Source organism: Schistocerca cancellata, chromosome 2 (genome assembly GCF_023864275.1).
Source record: "Schistocerca cancellata isolate TAMUIC-IGC-003103 chromosome 2, iqSchCanc2.1, whole genome shotgun sequence".
Lineage (NCBI taxonomy): Eukaryota > Metazoa > Arthropoda > Insecta > Orthoptera > Acrididae > Schistocerca > Schistocerca cancellata.
In genome coordinates, this window is record NC_064627.1 from 537,105,913 (window position 1) to 537,128,959 (window position 23,047).

The 23,047-nt window shown below is 47.1% G+C and overlaps 1 protein-coding gene across 2 annotated transcripts in view; it reads right to left on the reverse strand.

Annotated features, from left to right (window-relative positions):
• The window catches only part of LOC126162087 (uncharacterized), a 175,083-nt gene that overhangs the window by 11,478 nt on the left and 140,558 nt on the right, over positions 1-23,047 (reverse strand). For both annotated transcript variants that reach the window (XM_049918360.1, XM_049918361.1), the window contains exon 9: positions 13,149-13,304. In XM_049918360.1, coding sequence (XP_049774317.1) covers positions 13,149-13,304 — 156 coding nt within the window. The remainder of the gene's footprint in view (positions 1-13,148; positions 13,305-23,047) is intronic.

Genomic DNA, 23,047 nt, shown 5'->3' on the forward strand with positions numbered 1-23,047 from the left:
CTCATTTCCACAGATACCAACGTGTCCCGGGAGCCAGAGGAACGCCACCGAGACGCCCCCCAGGTGGAGCAAGCGCAGACAGTCCTGAATCCGGTGGACCAGAGGGTGCACAGGGTAAAGAGCTTGGAGACTGAGGAGAGAGCTGAGAGAATCTGAGCAGATAACGTACTGTATCCGCTGATGGCGGCGGATGTAGTGGACAGCCTGGAGAACAGCGTAAAGCTCTTGCAGTATAAGCCGAACAATGGTCGGGAAGCCGAAAGTGATTTGGGGTGTCGCCAACATTATAGGCACTCCCTATACCTAACGATGTTTTCGAGCCATCGGTGTAAATAAAAGTGGCTTCCTTCATTTGTGCACATAGAGCAGCAAATGCCCGACGATAAACAAGTGAAGGGGTACCATCCTTGGGAAATCGACAAAGGTCACGGAGCAGGCAGATCCGGGGACGGAGCCAAGGCGGTGCTGTACCCCAAGTTGTCAAGAAGGTTTTAGGAAAGCGGAAGGAAAGAGAATGGAGCAGTTGACGGAAGCGGACTCCCGGTGGTAGTAGGGAGGAGGGGCGGCCTGCGTACCCTACATCAAAGGAGGCGTCGAAAAAGATGTCATGGGCTGGATTAGCAGGCATGGAAGACAGATGGCTAGCATAACGACTCAGAAGGACTGCTCGCCGATTGGACAGCGGAGGTTCAGCAGTCTCAGCATAAAGGCTTTCCACAGGGCTGGTGTAAAAAGCTCCAGACACTAAATGTAATCCACGGTGGTGGATAGAGTCGAGACGCCGAAGAATAGACGGCCGAGCAGAGGAGTAGACTATGCTTCCATAGTCTAATTTCGAGCGCACTAAGGCGCGATAGAGGCGGAGAAGGACCACTTGGTCTGCTCCCCTGGAGGTACCATTCAGGACACGGAGGGTGTTGAGGGATCGCAGACAGCGAGCCGAAAGATAGGAAACGTGGGAGGACCAGCACAGTTTTCTGTCAAACATAAGACCCAAGAATTTAGCGACGTCCGAAAACGGAAGGTTGACAGGTCCTAGATGTAAGGAGGGTGGAAGAAACTCCTTACGTCGCCAAAAAATTAACACAAATGGTCTTACTGGGAGAAAAACGGAAGCCGGTTTCGACGCTCCAAGAGTGGAGGCGATCGAGACATCCTTGAAGACGTCGTTCAAGAAGGCTGGTCCGTTGAGAGCTGTAGTAGATCGCAAAATCGTCCACAAAGAGGGAGGAGACAATCCATAATTGGATTTATGGCAATGGCAAACAGTACAACACTCAGCACGGAGCCCTGGGGTACCCCGTTTTCTTGGGAGAAAGTACGGGAGAGAGTAGTGTTCACCCGTACCCTAAATTAGCGCTCTGCCATAAATTCGCGAAGAAAAAGGGGCAGCCGACCTCGAAAGCCCCAAGAGAATAGTGTGCGGAGGATGCCTGTCCTCCAACAGGTATCGTATGCTCTCTCCAGATCAAAAAATATTGCTACTGTTTGGCGTTTCCGGAGAAAATTGTTCATGATGTAAGTGGAGAGAGCAACGAGATGGTCAACTGCAGAACGATGCTTTCGGAATCCGCATTGGGCAGGTGTTAAAAGACTGCGGGATTCCAGCCACCAAGCTAAACGGTAATTCACCATACGCTCCAAAACCTTACATACACTACTCGTGAGAGAAATGGGGCGATAGCTAGAGGGGAGATGTTTGTCCTTTCCAGGTTTCGGAACAGGAACGACGATAGCTTCCCGCCATCGTCTGGGAAAAGCACTGTCGGTCCAAATTCGATTATAAAGGCGAAGGAGGTAACGCAGACTATGTGTAGATAAATGCAGCAACATTTGGACGTGGATACCATCCGGTCCTGGGGCGGAGGAGCGAGAAGAAGAGAGTGCATGTTGGAGTTCCCGCGTGGAGAAACAAGTATTGTAGCTTTCGCGATTTTGAGAGGAGAAAGCAAGATGTTGCACTTCCGCTGCACGTTTCTTCGGGAGAAACGCTGGCGTGTAATTTGAAGAGTTCGAAATCTCAGCAAAGTGCTGACCCAATGAGTTAGAAATTGCGACGGGGTCCACTAATGTATCATGCGCGACAGTGAGACCAGAGACCGGGGAGAAACTAGGCGCGCCTGAGAACCGTCGAAGCCGACTCCAAACTTCCGAGGAGGGAGTGAAGGTGTTAAATGAGCTAATAAATAATTTCCAGCTTGCCTTCTTGCTATCGCGGATGACACGACGGCATCGCGCACGGAACTGCTTATAGCGGATGCAGTTGGCCAAAGTAGGATGTTGGCGGAAAACGCGAAGAGCACGTCGCCGCTCACATATTGCGTCTCGGCATGCCTCGTTCCACCAAGGAACTGGGGGGCGCCGGGGCAATTCGGAGGTGCGCGGTATTGAACGTTTCGTAGCTGTAAGAATAACGTCTGTAATATGAGTGACCTCATCGCCGACGCTAGGAAAGTGACGGTCATCGAATTTCGCTAGAGACGAAAAAAGTGTCCAATCGGCTTGGGCAAACTTCCAGCGTCGCGGGCGCATATATGGCAGTTGAGGCTGCAGTCTAAGGACACATGGAAAGTGGTCAATCGAGTGTGTATCATCAAGAGCCAACCATTCGAAGCGCCGAGCTAGCGGAACAGTACCGACCGCAAGGTCCAAATGAGATAAAGTTGTCGTGGAGGCAGACAAAAATGTAGGGACCCCAGTGTTGAGGCAAACTAGATCCGCTTGGTGGAAGACGTCTAGCAATAGTGAGCCACGTGGACAAGGATGTGGAGATCCCCAAAGCGGATGGTGGGCATTGAAGTCCCAAACCAGCAAATATGGGGGTGGAAGCTGACCAAGAAGATGAAGGAGATCAGCTCGTGCCATTGGTGTGGACGATGAAATGTATACAGTACAAAGAGAGAATGTGTTTCTGGAAAGGGAAAGACGGACGGCGACAGCTTGGAAGGAAGTGTTTAAGGTTATTGGATGATAATGGAGAGTATCATGGAGAAGAATCATGAGTCCTCCATGGGCTGGAGTGCCTTCAACAGAGGGGAGAACATATCGGACAGACTGAAAATGAGGGAGAACAAAGCGGTCATGGGGACGCAGCTTTGTTTCCTGAAGACAGAAGATGACCGGCGAGTAGGATCGTAAGAGGATAGACAATTCATCCCGATTGGCTCGAATGCCGCGGATATTCCAGTGGATAATAGACATAGGGTGAACAGAAAATGGAGGAAGGTGACCAAGGGTGCTGTCAACTCAACGACTGCTCAGAGCTTGCGACCGACAGCATGGAATGGCATTCAGCCGAAGGCACAAGATCCTGATCCATAGGTTGTTCAGGAGCAGCTCCCGCCACCAGCGATTGGCCGGTTGATCGGCCGCCAGCATTGCGCCTCGGCGACACAGAAGACGGCCGAGGGCGATTTCCGCCAGGTGGTGCTGTAGATGGGACACGCCTTGGCGGAGAAGCAGATGAACTTGGTTTCTTTGTAGCCTTCTTGGAAATATGATGTTTATATGAAGGAGGAACCGATGGTTGTGAAGTTGGGGTACGTAAAAAATCTTCACGAGTATGCTCTTTTTTCGAAGTCTTCGTGTCTGACTTTTGGGCGCGAGATTTAGCAGAACCTGATGAAGGGTGAGCCATAGAGTGGGCAGGCGAAAGTGGTGAGGTTGAACGGGCGATCTTTGCACTGGCCGATCTGACGATCGTGGCACTAAAGGTAGGTCGCAAGTCTGCGTGGCTGCCTCCTTTGTTGGCCGAGGAGAAGCAAGGACAGTGCTGTATTTTCCTGTCTGAGGCACGGTGGGTTGTCGACTGGCGAATAATTTTCGAGCAGCAAAGGTCGACACCTTTTCCTTCACTCTGATTTCCTGGATGAGCTTTTCGTCCTTAAAAACGGGGCAATCTCGAGAGGAAGCAGCGTGGTCACCCATACAGTTGATGCAGCGAGGGGATGGAGGTGGACAAGCACCCTCATGGGCATCCTTGCCACACGTAACATATTTGGCCGGATTGGAACAGGATTGGCTGGTGTGATTGAACCGCTGACATCGATAGCAACGCGTAGGGTTTGGGACGTAAGGGCGGACGGAAATTATCTCATAGCCTGCTTTGATTTTCGATGGGAGTTGAACTTTGTCAAATGTCAAGAAGACAGTGCAGGTTGGAATAATGTTCGTGTCAACCCTTTTCATAACTCTATGAACAGCCGTTACGCCCTGGTCAGACAGGTAGTGCTGAATTTCTTGATCAGACAATCCATCGAGGCAGCGTGCATATACGACTCCACGCGAGGAATTTAAAGTGTGGTGCACTTCAACCCGGACAGGGAAGGTGTGGAGCAGTGAAGTACGCAGCAATTTTTGTGCCTGGAGGGCACTGACTGTTTCTAACAACAAGGTGCCATTCCGTAATCTGGAACAAGACTTTACAGGACCTGCAATTGCGTCGACACCTTTCTGAATAATGAAAGGGTTGACCGTGGAGAAGTCGTGACCTTCGTCAGACTGAGAAACAACAAGGAACTGTGGCAACGACGGAAGAACTGTCTGTGGCTGAGACTCGGTGAACTTACGCTTGTGAGCAGACATAGTGGAAGGTGAGGAAACCATTGCGGAAGAATCCCCCATGATTACTGGCGTCTCCGATGGCGCGCTCCTCCCTTGTGGGGGCCCTCTCTGAGGGCACTCCCGCCTTAGGTGATTGTTCACACCTCAGGTCACACCTCCCGACAAACGGACGGAGGGACCAATCGGCACTTTCGGAAGGTATCAGCTCGGGTAATCACCCCTCCCTGGGCCTGGCCGTTACCAGGGGGTACGTACGTGTCCTACCTGTCTACCCGGGGCGGGGAATTACGCGTTACCCCATCACCAGCTACGCACAAAAATGCGTGGGTCGGCCTTCAGACACGCACATAGGACAAAGGAAGGAAGAAGACATACAAGCAAAGAAGGCGAAGAATGCGTTACATTTGCGAGCGTCCGTCTCCGGACGTAGGCACAAACCATACTCCCAGATAGGGAGAAAGGGAAGAAAAGAGCCAGAGGTGAGGGGAGGAGGGGCGAAGATGGGGGATGGGGAAGGATGCGAAAGGGAAGGTATGCAGCCCGGAAAGGAAGGAAGGCCACATTAGCCCGGGGTCCCATGCTCGCTACGCACGTATCCACAAAAGAGTTGTGGACCCCCTGGGAGGTTTGTGTATCTCGTTTAAAAGGACCAACAACATTAATATTCATCGCAGTCATTCGTTCAAACAAAACATATTATGTTCGCGTGTCATTCCAAAGCAATAGAAGTTTCATAAAGAAGAAATGGATGGGTAAACAAACTTGCCTTCTCCACTAGACAATCCACAGGTGGATTGTTCCAAAAACTGCAGCCACATATAAAAACATTGATGTCGTGCACGATATGGTATTGGTCGATCGCTGATTAAATATGTATGAAACAGATGATGCCACAGACATGTCAGAAGAAAGAGTACGACGCGTTTTACTTGAGAAAATTAATGCGACATAGTTTTGTACAAGGACGCTGCCACATTTGCTGACTGCTTGCCAAAAGAAAATACAAAAAGAGTTTCATGTTAATGTCAGGACCGTTTTGTAAATACAGCTCCCAATTTTGTGCGCAATTTTCCTACCGTTGGTGAGACATGTAACTATCACGTCACATTAGAAAGGAAACATCAATCTAAGCATTAGTGAAGGCGAAGATCATGCACCAAAAGACACGACGTCAATTTCATTTACCGGAAAGAATTTTTTAAGATGTATCTACAGCTACACACCAAAAGTCAGCACTGTCATTTTCTCCTTTCCTGTTCCAGTCGCGACAATTGGTAAGGTCCCTTGTGAGCTTGAATCTCTCTAATTGTAACTTCACGTTCATTTTGTGAGATGTACTTAGGAGGAAGCAATATGTTGTCTGACTTGTGTAGGAAACTATACTCACAGAATTGTAACAGTAAACGACACTGCAAAGCAGAACACCTCTCTCGTCACGTCTGTCACTTGAGTTGAACGCGCAGCTCCATGACGTTTCCAGGCTAACTAAACGAACCTGTAACCAGATGCGCTGCTTTTCTTTGGGCCTGCTCAAAGGGTAAAAAGCCTTTGTTTTAACGATATCCACGCAAAATCGTTTATAATGTCAGTGACACTCTCTCCCATATTTCGCGATAATACAAAACGTGCTGCTCTTTTTTTTTTCAACTTCCTCGATGTACTCCATTAATCCTATCTGGCAGGGATCCCAGACCGCGAAGCAGCACAAAAGAGGACGGACAAGCGTACTGTAGGCAGTTTCTTTAGCAGATCTGTTACGTTTTCTAAGTGTTCTGCCAATAAAACGCAGTCTTTTGTTTGCTTTACCCACAACATTTTCTGTGTGTTCTTTCCAATGTAAGTTGTTCATAATTGTAATTCCTACATATTTAGTTGACTTTATGACCTTTAGATTTGATGATTTTTCGTGTAACCGAACTTCAACGGATTCCTTTTAGTACTCATGTGGATGACCTCACACGTTTCATTACTTAGGGAGAATTGCCAATTTTCGCATCATAGAGATATCTTTTCTTAATCGTTTTGCAATTTTTTTAATCTTCTGATGACTTTACTAGACGATAGACGACAGCATCATCTGCAAAAAACCTAAGGCGGCTGCTCAGATTGTCTCCTATATCGTCTATATAGGTAAGGAACAACAGAGGGCCTATAACACTACCTTGGGGAATGCCAGAAATCACTGTTTTACTCGATGACGTTCCGTCAATTACTACGAACTGTGAGATCTGTGACTGGAAATCACGAATCCAATCACATAACTTAGACTATATTCCATCAGCACGTAATTTCACTACAACCCACTTGTATGGCATGGTGTCAAAAGCCTTCTGGAAATCTAGAAATACTGAATCAATTTGAAATCCCTTGTCAGTAGCGCTCAACACTTCGTGTTTGTATACAGCTAGTTGTGTTTCACAAGAACGATGTTTTCTAAATTCGTCTTGACTGTTTGCCAATAGACCGTTCTCTGCGACGTAATTCATAATGTTCGAACACAATGTATGTTCCAAAATCCTGCTGCATATCGACGTTAATGATGTGGGCCTGTAATTTAGTTGATTACTCCTACTACTTTTCTTAAACATTTGTGTGGCCTGTGCAGCTTTCCAGTCTTTGGTACGGAACTTTCGTCGAGCGAGCGGTTGTATATGATTGTTAAGTATGGAGCTATTGCATCAGCATACTCTGGAAGGAACTTAAATGGTTTACAGTCTGGAGAGGAAGACTTGCTTTATTTGAGTACAACGCATAGAACTGGCAAAAAAGTCTTTTTTTGGGATGTTGTTCAGCTCGCATTCCACATTGGTTTGAACGTATTGTCAGCAAAGCGGTGACCCTTCACGTGAATTTCTGCACTTTGTCGTTTTTTGATAGATTCGTATTGATAACACCATTTCTTGTCTCCTGTGATGATTTTTTTCTAAAAGAATTGCGCTCATCTTACATTTCAATGCACTGCGGCAGTATCCATGCATCGTTGTTTTTGTTCGTGGGTCAAGATGTGCGGGGTAAACTTTGCACACTTTCTTCATCAAAACATTCTGGAGAATGTCCTGAACACTTGCTTTAGAGATGTTGCTCCATCACGATTTGTGACACAGCAACGTTGATATACACTCCTGGAAATGGAAAAAAGAACACATTGACACCGGTGTGTCAGACCCACCATACTTGCTCCGGACACTGCCAGAGGGCTGTACAAGCAATGATCACACGCACGGCACAGCGGACACACCAGGAACCGCGGTGTTGGCCGTCGAATGGCGCTAGCTGCGCAGCATTTGTGCACCGCCGCCGTCAGTGTCAGCCAGTTTGCCGTGGCATACGGAGCTCCATCGCAGTCTTTAACACTGGTAGCATGCCGCGACAGCGTGGACGTGAACCGTATGTGCAGTTGACGGACTTTGAGCGAGGGCGTATAGTGGGCATGCGGGAGGCCGGGTGGACGTACCACCGAATTGCTCAACACGTGGGGCGTGAGGTCTCCACAGTACATCGATGTTGTCGCCAATGGTCGGCGGAAGGTGCACGTGCCCGTCGACCTGGGACCGGACCGCAGCGACGCACGGATGGACGCCAAGACCGTAGGATCCTACGCAGTGCCGTAGGGGACCGCACCGCCACTTCCCAGCAAATTAGGGACACTGTTGCTCCTGGAGTATCGGCGAGGACCATTCGCAACCGTCTCCATGAAGCTGGGCTACGGTCCCGCACACCGTTAGGCCGTCCTCCGCTCACGCCCCAACATCGTGCAGCCCGCCTCCAGTGGTGTCCCGACAGGCGTGAATGGAGGGACGAATGGAGACGTGTCGTCTTCAGCGATGAGAGTCGCTTCTGCCTTGGTGCCAATGATGGTCGTATGCGTGTTTGGCGCCGTGCAGGTGAGCGCCACAATCAGGACTGCATACGACCGAGGCACACAGGGCCAACACCCGGCATCATGGTGTGGGGAGCGATCTCCTACACTGGCCGTACACCACTGGTGATCGTCGAGGGGACACTGAATAGTGCACGGTACATCCAAACCGTCATCGAACCCATCGTTCTACCATTCCTAGACCGGCAAGGGAACTTGCTGTTCCAACAGGACAATGCACGTCCGCATGTATCCCGTGCCACCCAACGTGCTCTAGAAGGTGTAAGTCAACTACCCTGGCCAGCAAGATCTCCGGATCTGTCCCACATTGAGCTTGTTTGGGACTGGATGAAGCGTCGTCTCACGTGGTCTGCACGTCCACCACGAACGCTGGTCCAACTGAGGCGCCAGGTGGAAATGGCATGGCAAGCCGTTCCACAGGACTACATCCAGCATCTCTACGATCGTCTCCATGGTAGAATAGCAGCCTGCATTGCTGCGAAAGGTGGATATACACTGTACTAGTGCCGACATTGTGCATGCTCTGTTGCCTGTGTCTATGTGCCTGTGGTTCTGTCAGTGTGATCATGTGATGTATCTGACCCCAGGAATGTGTCAATAAAGTTTCCCCTTCCTGGGACAATGAATTCACGGTGTTCTTATTTCAATTTCCAGGAGTGTACTATGGCCCCACGTCGACTACTTAACACTGTCTGCTCACAAGTGACTGGTCGAACACGAATCTGTTGTTTACAATTATTAGTTCAAGCTGCCACCATAGTTATGGCGCTAACATCACTTGTACGCCAGGAATAAAACCTGCCTCGTAATTTTTTGGAAGGACGGTGTATGAGACTGATCTGAAACTTAAGTGCTGCTATAGTACTTCTGGTTTTTACTACACCCGAAAGTCAGCTAACACAATAAAAATACATTGAATTTTGCGAAACAACTTAGAATAATGTGCGGGTTTCACAGCTGTAATAAATGTTATCTAAATTGAAGGGGGGGGGGGGGAGAAAGGAAAGTAAAGGATTAATGATATCAGCTGCATTGAGATTTTATGTGGAATCAACGGCGACGAGTAAAAATGTGTGCTGGACCGATACTCGGACGCGTATTTCCTGCTTACTAGGCATTTGCTTTAATCCTGTTGCCAACCGGACACAGTGTTTATAGCAGATGTACGGACTATCTCAGCACGCTCCTCAGCTGACTCAAACTCCCACCCAGCAACAACTGTCTGAAGGCCCTGTCCATGTCCTCCATAGTCGCTAGTTTTAGATTCGCATTGTAGGTCGAACATTAATGTGCATCCGCACTGAGAGTTGTGGATTCACTGTCCGTCGATACTGTGCGGTTCCATCCATTCATATACGAGGCGTGTTTTTTAAGTAAGTACCGTTTTGAAATTAAAAAAATACGTGCTAAGATATCTCGATAATTTTATTTTTACATGAAAGCATGTGCCTTAATCTACTTTTCTACATAATTGCCGTCAATACTGAAGCACTTGTCATAACGTTGTACAGTTTTTGATTACCCTCCTCACAGAAGTCTGCCGCTTGATTTGTTAACCACTGCATCACCACTGTTTTGACTTCGTCATCGTCTTGAAGACGCTGACCGCCCAGGTGTTTCTTCAAGTGCAGGAACAGATGGTAGTCACTGGGTGCAAGATCGGGGCTGTACGGAGGATGATCTAGCGTTTCCCATCGAAAAGTTGTGATGAGATCTTTGTTCTGATTCGCCAGGCATTGTCTTGCAGCAAAACGATGCCCTAGCTCAAACTTGCCAAGCCTTTTGTTCTGAATTGAACGGCGCAGATTGTGCAATGTCTTACTGTAAGCTGCTGCATTGATTGTCTCATTACAAGGCAGAAATTCCACAAGCAATACTCCTTTTCTGTCACAAAAAACTGTGCACATGATTTTCCGGGCAGGAATTGTTTGCTTAAACTTCACTTTTCTGGGTGAATCTGAATGCCGCCATTCTATGGACTGTTGCTTTGGTTCTGGTGTGACGTAGGCCACCCATGTTTCATCGCCCATAACAATTTGGCTTAAGAAATCATCACCGTCGTTGTGGTACCGCTCAAGGAAAGTCAATGCACTGTCTAAATGTATGGTTTTGCGCACATCCGTCAACATTTTCGGTACCCAACGTGCGCACAATTTTCGGTAATTCAAGCGCTCGGCCACAATGCCATACAAAACACTACGAGAAACATTAGGAAATCGTAAAGCGTCTGTTTTCTCTCACCTTATTGTCCACTTCCTGAACCAAACTTTCATTAACGACCAAAGGATGCCCAGTCTGTTGTTCATCATGCACATTTTTGCGGCCATCTTTAAATGCTCTCACCCACTTTCTTACCATTCCATCACTCATAATGTTTTCTCCGTAAACTGCACAGATCTCACGGCGAATATCGATCGCTTTTAGGCCTTTAGCACTAAGAAATGTTATAACAGGCCGCACTTCACAGTCGACGGGACTCACGATTATCGGAGGCATCTTAAACACTCAGTACACAACATAAACAAGGAAGAATCAGACTGTAATGGCGTCAGTGCGTAGACAGCAGATGTAGGTACCCAGTGCGCATGCGCAGAACGCCGACCGGAGCGCTGCGGCCGCGGTGCGGTAAAACGGTACTTACTTAAAAAAAACACGCCTCGTAGTTGATTCGCCGTGATGGGCAATGAATCCAGAACCTTCATTGTGGATGCACATTTGCGTTCGACCTCCAGCGGGAATCTAAAATTAGTATGCATGGAGGATACCGACGGCAACTGCGAATAGTTGGCGCTGGTTAGAAGTGTGGGTCGGCTGGGGAGCGTGCCGAGATAGTCTGCGCTTGCCCGACAGACACTCCAGGTGGCGCAGTGGTTGGCAACCCTGTCTAGTAAGCAGGAGATCCCACGTTCAGTTCCCGGTCGGGCACAAATTTTCATTCATCGCTGCTCATTGCTCACAATTTCCTGATGCGGCTGATATCATTAATTTCTTCCTCTTCCTTTCCTTTCTCCCCACCCCCACTTCGATTTATATACACTACTGGCCATTAAAATTGCTACACCAAGAAGAAATGCAGATGATAAATGAGTATTCATTGGACAAATTTATTATACTAGAACTGACATGTGATTACATTTTCACGCAATTTGGGGGCATAGATTGTGAGAAATCAGTACCCAGAACAACCACCTCTGGCCGTAATAACGGCCTTGATACGCCTGGTCATTGAGTCAGAGTTTGGATGGCGTGTACAGGTACAGATGCCCATGCAGCTTCAACACGATACCACAGTTCATCAAGAGTAGTGACTGGCGTATTTTGACGAGCCAGTTGCTCGGCCACCATGGACCAGACGTTTTCAGTTGGTGAGAGATATGGAGAATGTGCTGGCCAGGGCAGCAGTCGAACATTTTCTGTATCCAGAAAGGCCCGTAAAGGACCTGCAACATGCGGTCGTGCATTATCCTGCTTAAATGTAGGGTTTCGCAGGGATCGAATGAAGTGTAGAGCCACGGGTCGTAACACATCTGAAATGTAACGTCCACTGTTCAAAGTGCCGTCAATGTGAACAAGAGATGACCGAGACGTGTAACCAATGGCACCCCATACACGATCACGCTGGGTGATACGCCAGTATGGCGATGACGTATACACGCTGCCAATGTGCGTTCACCGCAATGTCGCCAAACACGGATGCGACCATCATGATGATGTAAACAGAACCTGGATTCATCCGAAAAAGTGACGTTTTGCCATCGTGCAGCCAGGTTCCTCGTTGAGTACACCATCGCAGGCGCTCCTGTCTGTGATGCAGCGTCAAGGGTAACCGCAGCCATGGTCTCCGAGCTGATAGTCCATGTTGCTGCAAACGTAGTTGAACTGTTCCTGCAGATGGTTGTTGTCTTGCAAACGTCCCCATCTGTCGACTCAGGGATCGAGACGTGGATGCATGATCCATTACAGTCATACGGATAAGATGCCTGTCATCTCGACTGTTAGTGATACGAGACCGTTGGGATCCAGCACGGCGTTCCGTATTACCCTCCTGAACCCACCGATTCCATATTCTGCTAACAGTGATTAGATCTCGACCAACGCGAGCAGCAATGTCGCGGTACGATAAACCGCAATCGCGATAGGCTACAATCCGACCTTTATGAAAGTCGGAAACGTGATGGTACGCATTTCACCTCCTTACACGAGGCATCACGACAACGTTTCACCAGGCAACGCCGGTCAACTGCTGTTTGTGTATGAGAAATCGGTTGGAAACGTTCTTCATGTCAGCACGTTGTAGGTGTCGCCACTAGCGCCAACCTTGTGTGAATGCTCTGAAAAGCTAATCATTTGCACATCACAGCATCTTCTTCCTGTCGGTTAAATTTCGCGTCTGCAATACGTCATCTTCGTGGTGTAGCAATTTTAATGGCCAGTAGTGTAACTTAAAATAAGTTAGGATACACTCGTTAACACAGTACAGTCGGCAGACACGATTCACTTCCTCCCAGAAGCACGTGAGAACAAAAACTAAACTAAATCCTGTGTATATACAGAAAGTGCTGCTACTTCCGGCATGTCCACTTGACTCACCAGCTGTGGCTACATGTTCACTCTAGAAAGCACTCAGAGATGTTGGAAATAGCAATGCCTGGAACAGCAGCAAACAGGACGAGACGAGCAGTGTACACAGAGGGGCAGTACTCACTGGCGTAGTTGGGGCTGATGTCGACGAGCGAGGCGAGCGGCCCTGTGGAGACGGCCCCGCTGGCGCCCACGGCGGCGGCCAGGCACACGGCGGCCACCACGGGGCTGCAGCCCGAGTAGGCCAGCCCCAGCACCAGCACGCCCTGCACCACCGTGCCTGCAACCACACCGACACTCACGCACCTAGCACTACTTACCACGGGGCCAAACTGACGCAGACAACAACTTCATTACCTTGTACATAGGTTGAGGCAGAAAGATGTCAACATTAAATGGGTGGTTGTTGTTGTTGTGGTCTTCAGTCCTGAGACTGGTTTGATGCAGCTCTCCATGCTACTCTATCCTGTGCAAGCTTCTTCATCTCCCAGTACCTACTGCAACCTACATCTTTCTGAATCTGCTTAGTGTATTCATCTCTTGGTCTCCCCCTACGATTTTTACCCTCCACGCTGCCCTCCAATACTAAATTGGTGATCCCTTGATGCCTCAGAACATGTCCTACCAACCAATCCCTTCTTCTGGTCAAGTTGTGCCACAAACTTCTCTTCTCCCCAATCCTATTCAATACCTCCTCATTAGTTACGTGATCTACCCATCTAATCTTCAGCATTCTTCTGTAGCACCACATTTCGAAAGCTTCTATTCTCTTCTTGTCCAAACTATTTACCGTCCATGTTTCACTTCCATACATGGCTACACTCCATACAAATACTTTCAGAAATGACTTCCTGACACTTAAATCTATACTCGATGTTAACAAATTTCTCTTCTTCAGAAACGCTTTCCTTGACATTGCCAGTCTACATTTTATATCCTCTCTACTTCGACCATCATCAGTTATTTTGCTCCCCAAATAGCAAAACTCCTTTACTACTTTAAGTGTCTCATTTCCTAATCTAATACCCTCAACATCACCCGACTTAATTCGACTACATTCCATTATCCTCGTTTTGCTTTGTTGATGTTCATCTTATATCCTCCCTTCAAGACACTATCCATTCCGTTCAACTGCTCTTCCAAGTCCTTTGCTGTCTCTGACAGAATTACAATGTCATCGGCGAAACTCAACGTTTTTATTTCTTCTCCATGGATTTTAATACCTACTCCGAATTTTTCTTTTGTTTCCTTTACTGCTTGCTCAATATACAGATTGAATAGCATCGGGGAGAGGCTACAACCCTGTCTTACTCCCTTCCCAACCACTGCTTCTCTTTCATGCCCCTCGACTCTTATAACTGCCATCTGGTTTCTATACAAAATGTAAATAGCCTTTCGCTCCCTGTATTTTACCCCTGCCACCTTTAGAATTTGAAAGAGAGTATTCCAGTCAACATTGTCAAAAGCTTTCTCTAAGTCTACAAATGCTAGGAACGTAGGTTTGCCTTTCCTTAATCTTTCTTCTAAGATAAGTCGTAAGGTCAGTATTGCCTCACGTGTTCCAGTATTTCTACGGAATCCAAACTGATCTTCCCCGAGGTCGGCTTCTACTAGTTTTTCCATTCGTCTGTAAAGAATTCGTGTTAGTATTTTGCAGCTGTGGCTTATTAAACTGATTGTTCGGTAATTTTCACATCTGTCAGTACCTGCTTTCTTTGGGATTGGAATTATTATATTCTTCTTGAAGTCTGAGGGTATTTCGCCTGTTTCATACATCTTGCTCACCAGATGGTAGAGTTTTGTCAGGGTGGTTAATCACGTGAAATTACAAGACAGGAATTTGGTTACAGGGTTTCACTTTGGCACCCATCCCGCTCAGTGCACTTACAGAGTAGTGTGTCCACTGCTGATTATAAGGCCCATTGGCACCAGTGATGCGGTGCTTCAGGTCGTCCAAGTTGCTGGGTTTGCTGGCGTAGATACGATACTTGACCATACCCCATGGACAAAAATCGCAAGCCGTCAAGTCGGGTAAACGTGATGGCCGTGGGAGAGGTCCACCTCTACCGATCCAGCGCTTACAGAAAGTGTTGTTCAAGTAATCTCGAGCCCTCTGACTATAATTATCAGAGGCACTGTTTTGCTGAAATACCCTCGCTGGAGAATGGTAAGTGGCACGTTCTTCTCCATGAACGTGCCGAGCGTGGCAAGGTAATTCTCTCCCCTGGCCGTCTGTTCTTCAAAAAAGAAGGGCCCTGTCACTAACTTTGCTCACTGCACACCAAACGTTCGTCTTGAGGGAATCCCGGGTGCTCCCTCTAACATCCAGGGGGTGCTCGGTCGCCCGGATTGACAAAGTTTTGCTTGTTCACACAACCGCTGACGTGGGGTGTTGCTTCGTCAGAAAACATCAACAGAAAGTCAGGCTCCAAACGCAGCGTTTTCAAGATAATTTGTGCAGCACTCACATATGCTTGCTTGCTCGCTTCTGTGAGCCGCTGCATAGTCTACAAGTGGTATGGTGTTGTTGATAAATCATGGTGCAAAATTCTAGCCACTGACTTTTGAGAAATATACGTGTCTAGACCCCCCCCCCCCCCACCTCATGAACCATAGACCTTGCCGTTGGTGGGGAGGCTTGCGTGCCTCAGCGATACAGATAGCCATACCCTGGGCGCAACCACAAGGGAAGGATATCTGTTGAAAGGTCAGACAAACATATGGTTCCTGAAGAGCGGCAGCAGCCTTTTCAGTAGTTGCAGGGGCAACAGTCTGGATGATTGACTGATCTGGCCTTGTAACACTAACCAAAACGGCCTTGCTGTGCTGATACTGCGAACGGCTGAAAGCAAGGGGAAACTACGGCCGTAATTTTTCCCGAGGGCATACAGCTTTACTGTATGGATAAATGATGATGGCGTCCTCTTGTGTAAAATATTCCGGAGGTAAAATAGTCCCCCATTCGGAACTCTGGGCGGGGACTACTAAGCAGGACGTCGTTATCAGGAGAAAGAAAACTGGCGTTCTACGGATCGGAGCGTGGAATGTCAGATCCCTTAATCGGGCAGGTAGTTTAGAAAATTTAGAAAGGGAAATGGATAGGTTAAAGTTGGATATAGTGGGAATTAGTGAAGTTCGGTGGCAGGAGGAACAAGACTTTTGCTCAGCTGAATACAGGCTTATAAATACAAAATCAAATAGGGGTAAGGCAGTAGTAGGTTTAATAATGAATAAAACAATAGGAATGCGGGTGAGCTACTACAAACAGCACAGCGAACGCATTGTTGTGGCCAAGATAGACACGAAGCCCACGCCTACTACAGTAGTACAAGTCTATATGCATACTAGCTCTGCAGATGACGAAGAAATTGAAGAAATGTATGATCAGATAAAATAAATTATTCAGATAGTGAAGGGAGACGAAAATTTAATAGTCATGGGTGACTGGAATTCGATAGTAGGAAAAGGAAGAGAAGGAAACGTAGTAGGTGAATATGGATAGGGGGTAATAAATGAAACCGGAAGCCGCCTGGTGGAATATTGCACAGAGCGCAACTTAATCAGAGCTAACACTTCGTTCAAGAATCATAAAAGAAGGTTGTATACATGGAAGAAGCCTGGAGATACTGGAAGGTATCAGATAGATTATACACTCCTGGAAATTGAAATAAGAACACCGTGAATTCATTGTCCCAGGAAGGGGAAACTTTATTGACACATTCCTGGGGTCAGATACATCACATGATCACACTGACAGAACCACAGGCACATAGACACAGGCAACAGAGCATGCACAATGTCGGCACTAGTACAGTGTATATCCACCTTTCGCAGCAATGCAGGCAGCTATTCTCCCATGGAGACGATCGTAGAGATGCTGGATGTAGTCCTGTGGAACGGCTTGCCATGCCATTTCCACCTGGCACCTCAGTTGGACCAGCGTTCGTGCTGGACGTGCAGACCGCGTGAGACGACGCTTCATCCAGTCCCAAACATGCTCAATGGGGGACAGATCCGGAGATCTTGCTGGCCAGGGTAGTTGACTTACACCTTCTAGAGCACGTTGGGTGGCACGGGATACATGCGGACGTGCATTGTCCTGTTGGAACAGCAAGTTCCCTTGCCGGTCTAGGAATGGTGGAACGATGGGTTCGATGACGGTTTGGATGTACCGTGCACTATTCAGTGTCCCCTCGACGATCACCAGTGGTGTACGGCCAGTGTAGGAGATCGCTCCCCACACCATGATGCCGGGTGTTGGCCCTGTGTGCCTCGGTCGTATGCAGTCCTGATTGTGGCGCTCACCTGCACGGCGCCAAACACGCATACGACCATCATTGGCACCAAGGCAGAGGCGACTCTCATCGCTGAAGACGACACGTATCCATTCGTCCCTCCATTCACGCCTGTCGCGACACCACTGGAGGCGGGCTGCACGATGTTGGGGCGTGAGCGGAAGACGGCCTAACGGTGTGCGGGACCGTAGCCCAGCTTCATGGAGACGGTTGCGAATGGTCCTCGCCCATACCCCAGGAGCAACAGTGTCCCTAATTTGCTGGGAATTGGCGGTGCGGTCCCCTACGGCACTGCGTAGGATCCTATGGTCTTGGCGTGCATCCGTGCGTCGCTGAGGTCCGGTCCCAGGTCGACGGGCACGTGCACCTTCCCCCGACCACTGGCGACAACATCGATGTACTGTGGAGACCTCACGCCCCACGTGTTGAGTAATTCGGCGGTACGTCCACCCGGCCTCCCGCATGCCCACTATACGCCCTCGCTCAAAGTCCGTCAACTGCACATACGGTTCACGTCCACGCTGTCGCGGCATGCTACCAGTGTTAAAGACTGCGATGGAGCTCCGTATGCCACGGCAAACTGGCTGACACTGACGGCGGCGGTGCACAAATGCTGCGCAGCTAGCGCCATTCGACGGCCAACACCGCGGTTCCTGGTGTGTCCGCTGTGCCGTGCGTGTGATCATTGCTTGTACAGCCCTCTCGCAGTGTCCGGAGCAAGTATGGTGGTTCTGACACACCGGTGTCAATGTGTTCTTTTTTCCATTTCCAGGAGTGTATAATGGTAAGACAGAGATTTAGGAACCAAGTTTTAAATTGTAAGACATTTCCAGGGGCAGATGTGGACTCTGACCACAATCTATTGGTTATGAACTGTAGATTAAAACTGAAGAAACTGCAAAAAGGTGGGAATTTAAGGAGATGGGACCTGGATAAACTGAATAAACCAGAGGTTGTACAGAGTTTCAGGGAGAGCATAAGGGAACAACTGACATGAATGGGGGAAAGAAATACAGTAGAAGAAGAATGGGTAGCTTTGAGGGATGAAGTAGTGAAGGCAGCAGAGGATCAAGTAGGTAAAAAGACGAGGGCTAGTAGAAATCCTTGGGTGACAGAAGAAATATTGAATTTATTTGACGAAAGGAGAAAATATAAAAATGCAGTAAATGAAGCAGGCAAAAAGGAATACAAACGTCTCAAAAATGAGATCGACAGGAAATGCAGAATGGCTAAGCAGAGATGACTAGAGGACAAATGTAAGGATGTAGAGGCTTATCTCACTAGGGGTAAGATAGATACTGCCTACAGGAAAATTAAAGAGATCTTTGGAGAAAAGAGAACAACTTGTATGAATATCAAGAGCTCAGATGGAAACCCAGTTCTAAGCAAAGAAGGGAAAGTAGAAACGTGGAAGGAGTATATAGAGGGTCTATACAAGGGCGATGTACTTGAGGACAATGTTATAGAAATGGAAGAAAATGTAGATGAACATGAAATGGGAGATATGATACTGCGTGAAGATTATGATAAAGCACTGAAAGACCTAAGTCGAAACAAGGCCCCGGGAGTAGACAACAATCCATTAGAACTACTGACCGCCTTGGGAGAGCCAGTCCTGACAGAACTGTACCATCTGGTGAGAAAAATGTATGAGACAGTCGAAATACCCTCAGACTTCAAGAAGACTATAATAATTCCAATCCCAAAGAAAGCAGGCGTGGACATATGTGAAAATTACCGAACTATCAGTTTCATAAGTCACAGCTGCAAAATAATAACGCGAATTCTTTACAGACGAATGGAAAAACTGGTAGAAGCCAATCTCGGGGAAGATCAGTTTCGATTCCGTAGAAATATGGGAACACGTGAGGCAATACTGACTCTACGACTTATTTTAGAAGCTATATTAAGAAGAGGCAAACCTATGTTTCTAGCATTTGTAGACTTAGAGAAAGCTTTTGACAATGTTGACTGGAATACTCTCTCTCTCAAATTCTGAAGGTGGCAGGGGTAAAATACAGGGAGCGGAAGGCTATTTACAGTTTGTACAGAAAGCAGATGGCAGTTATAAGAGTCGAGGGGCATGAAAGGGAAGCAGTGGTTGGGAAGGGAGTGAGACAGGGTTGTAGCCTCTCCCCGAAAAATTCGGAGTAGGTATTAAAATCCATGGAGAAGAAATAAAAACTTTGAGGTTCGCCGATGACATTGTAATTCTGTCAGAAACAGCAAAGGACTTGGAAGAGCAGTTGAATGGAATGGATAGTGTCTTGAAAGGAGGATATAAGATGAACATCAACAAAAGCAAAACGAGGATAATGGAATGTAGTCGAATTAAGTCGGGTGATGCTGAGGGAATTAGAGTAGGAAACGAGACACTTAAAGTAGTAAATAAGTTTTGCTAGTTGGGGAGCAAAATAACTGATGATGGTCGAAGTATAGAGGATATAAAATGTAGACTGGCAATGGCAAGGAAAGCGTTTCTGAAGAAGAGAAATTTGTTAACATCGAGTATAGATTTAAGTGTCAGGAAGTCGTTTCTGAAAATATTTGCATGGAGTGTAGCAATGTATGGAAGTGAAACATGGACGATAAATAGTTTGGACTAGAAGAGAATAGAAGCTTTTGAAAAGTGGTGCTACAGAAGAATGCTGAAGATTAGATGAGTAAATCACATAAGTAATGAGGAGGTATTGAATAGAGTTGTGGAGAAGAGGAGTTTGTGGCACAACTTCCTAGAAGAAGGGATCGGTTGGTAGGACATGTTCTGAGGCATCAAGGGATCACCAATTTAGTATTGGAGGGCAGCGTGGAGGGTAAAAATCGTAGAGGGAGACCAAGAGATGAATACACTAAGCAGATTCAGAAGGATGTAGGCTGCAGTACGTACTGGGAGATCAAGAAGCTTGCACAGGATAGAGTAGCATGGAGAGCTGCTTCAAACCAGTCTCAGGACTGAAGACCACAACAACAACAACAACAACGTGCCTAGAGAAAGTCTGTGTGAGGGCTTGGTTGGGCTGGCTACCATCGCTCTCTAAATTAGGATGATATTCTCTTCAGTTCGGACAGATTCCTCTTTACCGCTGTTTCCCTTTCAGTAGTCTAGAACAGATCCCGTTCTTATGAACTTCTCATAGATCCTACCAATTATCACGCGCGATGGTGCATCTCATCCTGTCCATGCCGTGAACTTTTCTCGTGCGATATTTCGGGTCTGAAAGAACTCCATCCAGGCAGCTATCTTCCTTAGTGCCTCAATGGATGTGGGGACACCGCGGTTTAATCCGCGGAAAAACAAAAAACATAGCACCCATTTAATGTTAACATATTTCTCTTCTACAGTCCTGGAACAATCCACAGATATGATGCGAGCTAGTTGTCATCTTAGGACACTGTGTTGGATGCTACCTCCACTTGTTCTCGCTGTTGGTCAATGGATGTTGTCAGTAAAGCAGACGGGACGAGAGGAGTCACCTCATGTTCCTCACATCTTCAGCTAGTGACAGGAGTGGTGATGTGCTGCACAGGCCATAGTGCATCAACTAACCAGAATTGTTGGCACAGCCGTTGCACTGTTGGAAGAGCACATTTCCCTTACTTTTTAGCAATGGCAACAGAGAGGAGTGTATGAAATTTAAGACGCACTGTCCCCCACCTTTATGACATAATGTAGAGGTCCATGGCAGGCGGTTGTTCCCCTCACCATGTTGCCGGGAGTTGGCCCTGTATTAGCTACACAGTGCATTCCGGTATTTTGTTCTCTCCTTGTCGAACCCACCCTCTCAAATGACTACTGCTGCGAGCAAGGTGAATTTACCACTTGTCACTAAACGCAACTTTGTACTATTCTTTCATACATATATCCAGTTGGATCTTTGGTTACAGTACTGGAGGTTCCATTTTGTGCCGCAGTAAGAGGCAGTAAAAGCTGGTCGACTGGTGTGGATGTTCAGGTGTGAATCTTCAAGCCACTGACACCTGGCACCAGGACTGGTACATAAGACACATCGCTTCCAACGAACTAGTCCGTTCTTCGTGTGTACCCTTCAGTGACCCGTATCTCCACTTTTAGACCTCATTGAATTACAGCAGACTCTGAACTCATATCGAGAGGAGGGGGGTGTTGGGAGGGGGGTGACATCTAACCAACTGTACGCATGTGGTAATATACTGGACCTTAAGGGTGCGACATGTATGCGGCAAGGAGTCACGCAGTCTGCCGTGGTTGGACGGTGAGAGGGCATATCTATTGCCCTGCTCCCCTCGTTATTGCTCAGTTCTGCGGTGTACACAATGCACAAGAACTCTGACCAACTGAAATGTCAGACCGATTATATTGCTATGCTGGTCGCTACACCCTGCCGTCCAGACCACCATAAAAATTGACTGTCATTATACACGTCGCAGCCTAGCCTACACAGAGCACGATATTGGGACACAAGGCATAAGATTCAATGTCAGGTCCCAACTGAACAGTATGTAATCCCAAACAAAAAGCCTCTCTTTCAGTAAAACAAATATAATGGCTATGCATTTTCATGTTCAGTAAGTGGTTTCTACTCCATCCACAATTCGCTGATTTGAATTATTACATTTACGACTCTCTAGCAGTGCCCTTTTGTTTTTTTAGTCTTTATTCAGAAGACTGGTATACTGCTGAACTCGAATTAGTCTACTTTTGTTCCCTGTGGAAGTATCTTTATCTCTAGATAACTGCTGCACCGTATATCCATCTGAATCTGTTTGCTGTATTCAAGCTATCCATTGTCCTGTCTCCCCCCCCCCCCCTCCCGGTCCCCTTTCCTTCGCCTCCAAAAATACTTCCCGCAGTTTTCAGATTAACGGTTACCCCATGGTGCAGGATGGATCCTATCAGCTCATTTCTTCTTTTAGCCCATTTGTGGAATTTGTTACGCACTCTGTCAATATATGTAACCTTCAGCATTCTTCTGTAACACCAGTTTTCAAAAGCGTCTAGTCTTCTCTTGCTTTTATTATTTATCGTCCATATTTCAGTTCGATAGCGTCCTATGGAAATAATATCATTCTGTGCTACTTGTGTGGAGGTGAACGCTTTAAATATTATGCAAAAATATTAGCAAGCAACAGTGACTCCTAGTGACATGCAGAATGAAGTATATAAAGTAGTGATTTCACTACTTTATAAAAATGTCAGAAACAGTACGATTAAGACAATATAATGCCTCATTTGATGCCATCATACTAAATAGGCTGTGCAAGTTTATTTACAACAACCTTGAGTGACCTCAGAACGCCACATTATTCTCTTATTCAACGGTATCCAGTGTTTCTTCTCGAGAACGCATTGTCGAAATCATCAGACTGATTGGAAATATGCCCTTGGAGCTAATGCCAAATGGAAACAGAACAACATTCCAGTATTGCAGAGCGACGCTTTTATCGCTGAAACAGTCAAAACACATGGCACGACTTAATCTTTTTTTCCAACAAGGGAGCTCTGCTGGTACCAAAATACTGACTTTCAGTTGAATAGAAACGGCCTGAAATGATATTTCTGGAACAAATCACTACACAGGTGAGTCGCAGAGTGTGGGAACATCGGAGGAAGTGAAACCGAAAACATCTGAATGTGATGGTTCTGAAGAATTAGAATTATTAATTGGAGAGATATAATACGAAATTGATTCTAGAAATGCAATAAAACACTTTGGGAGTAAAGGTCAGAAAACTAATAAGTGAAAATGAC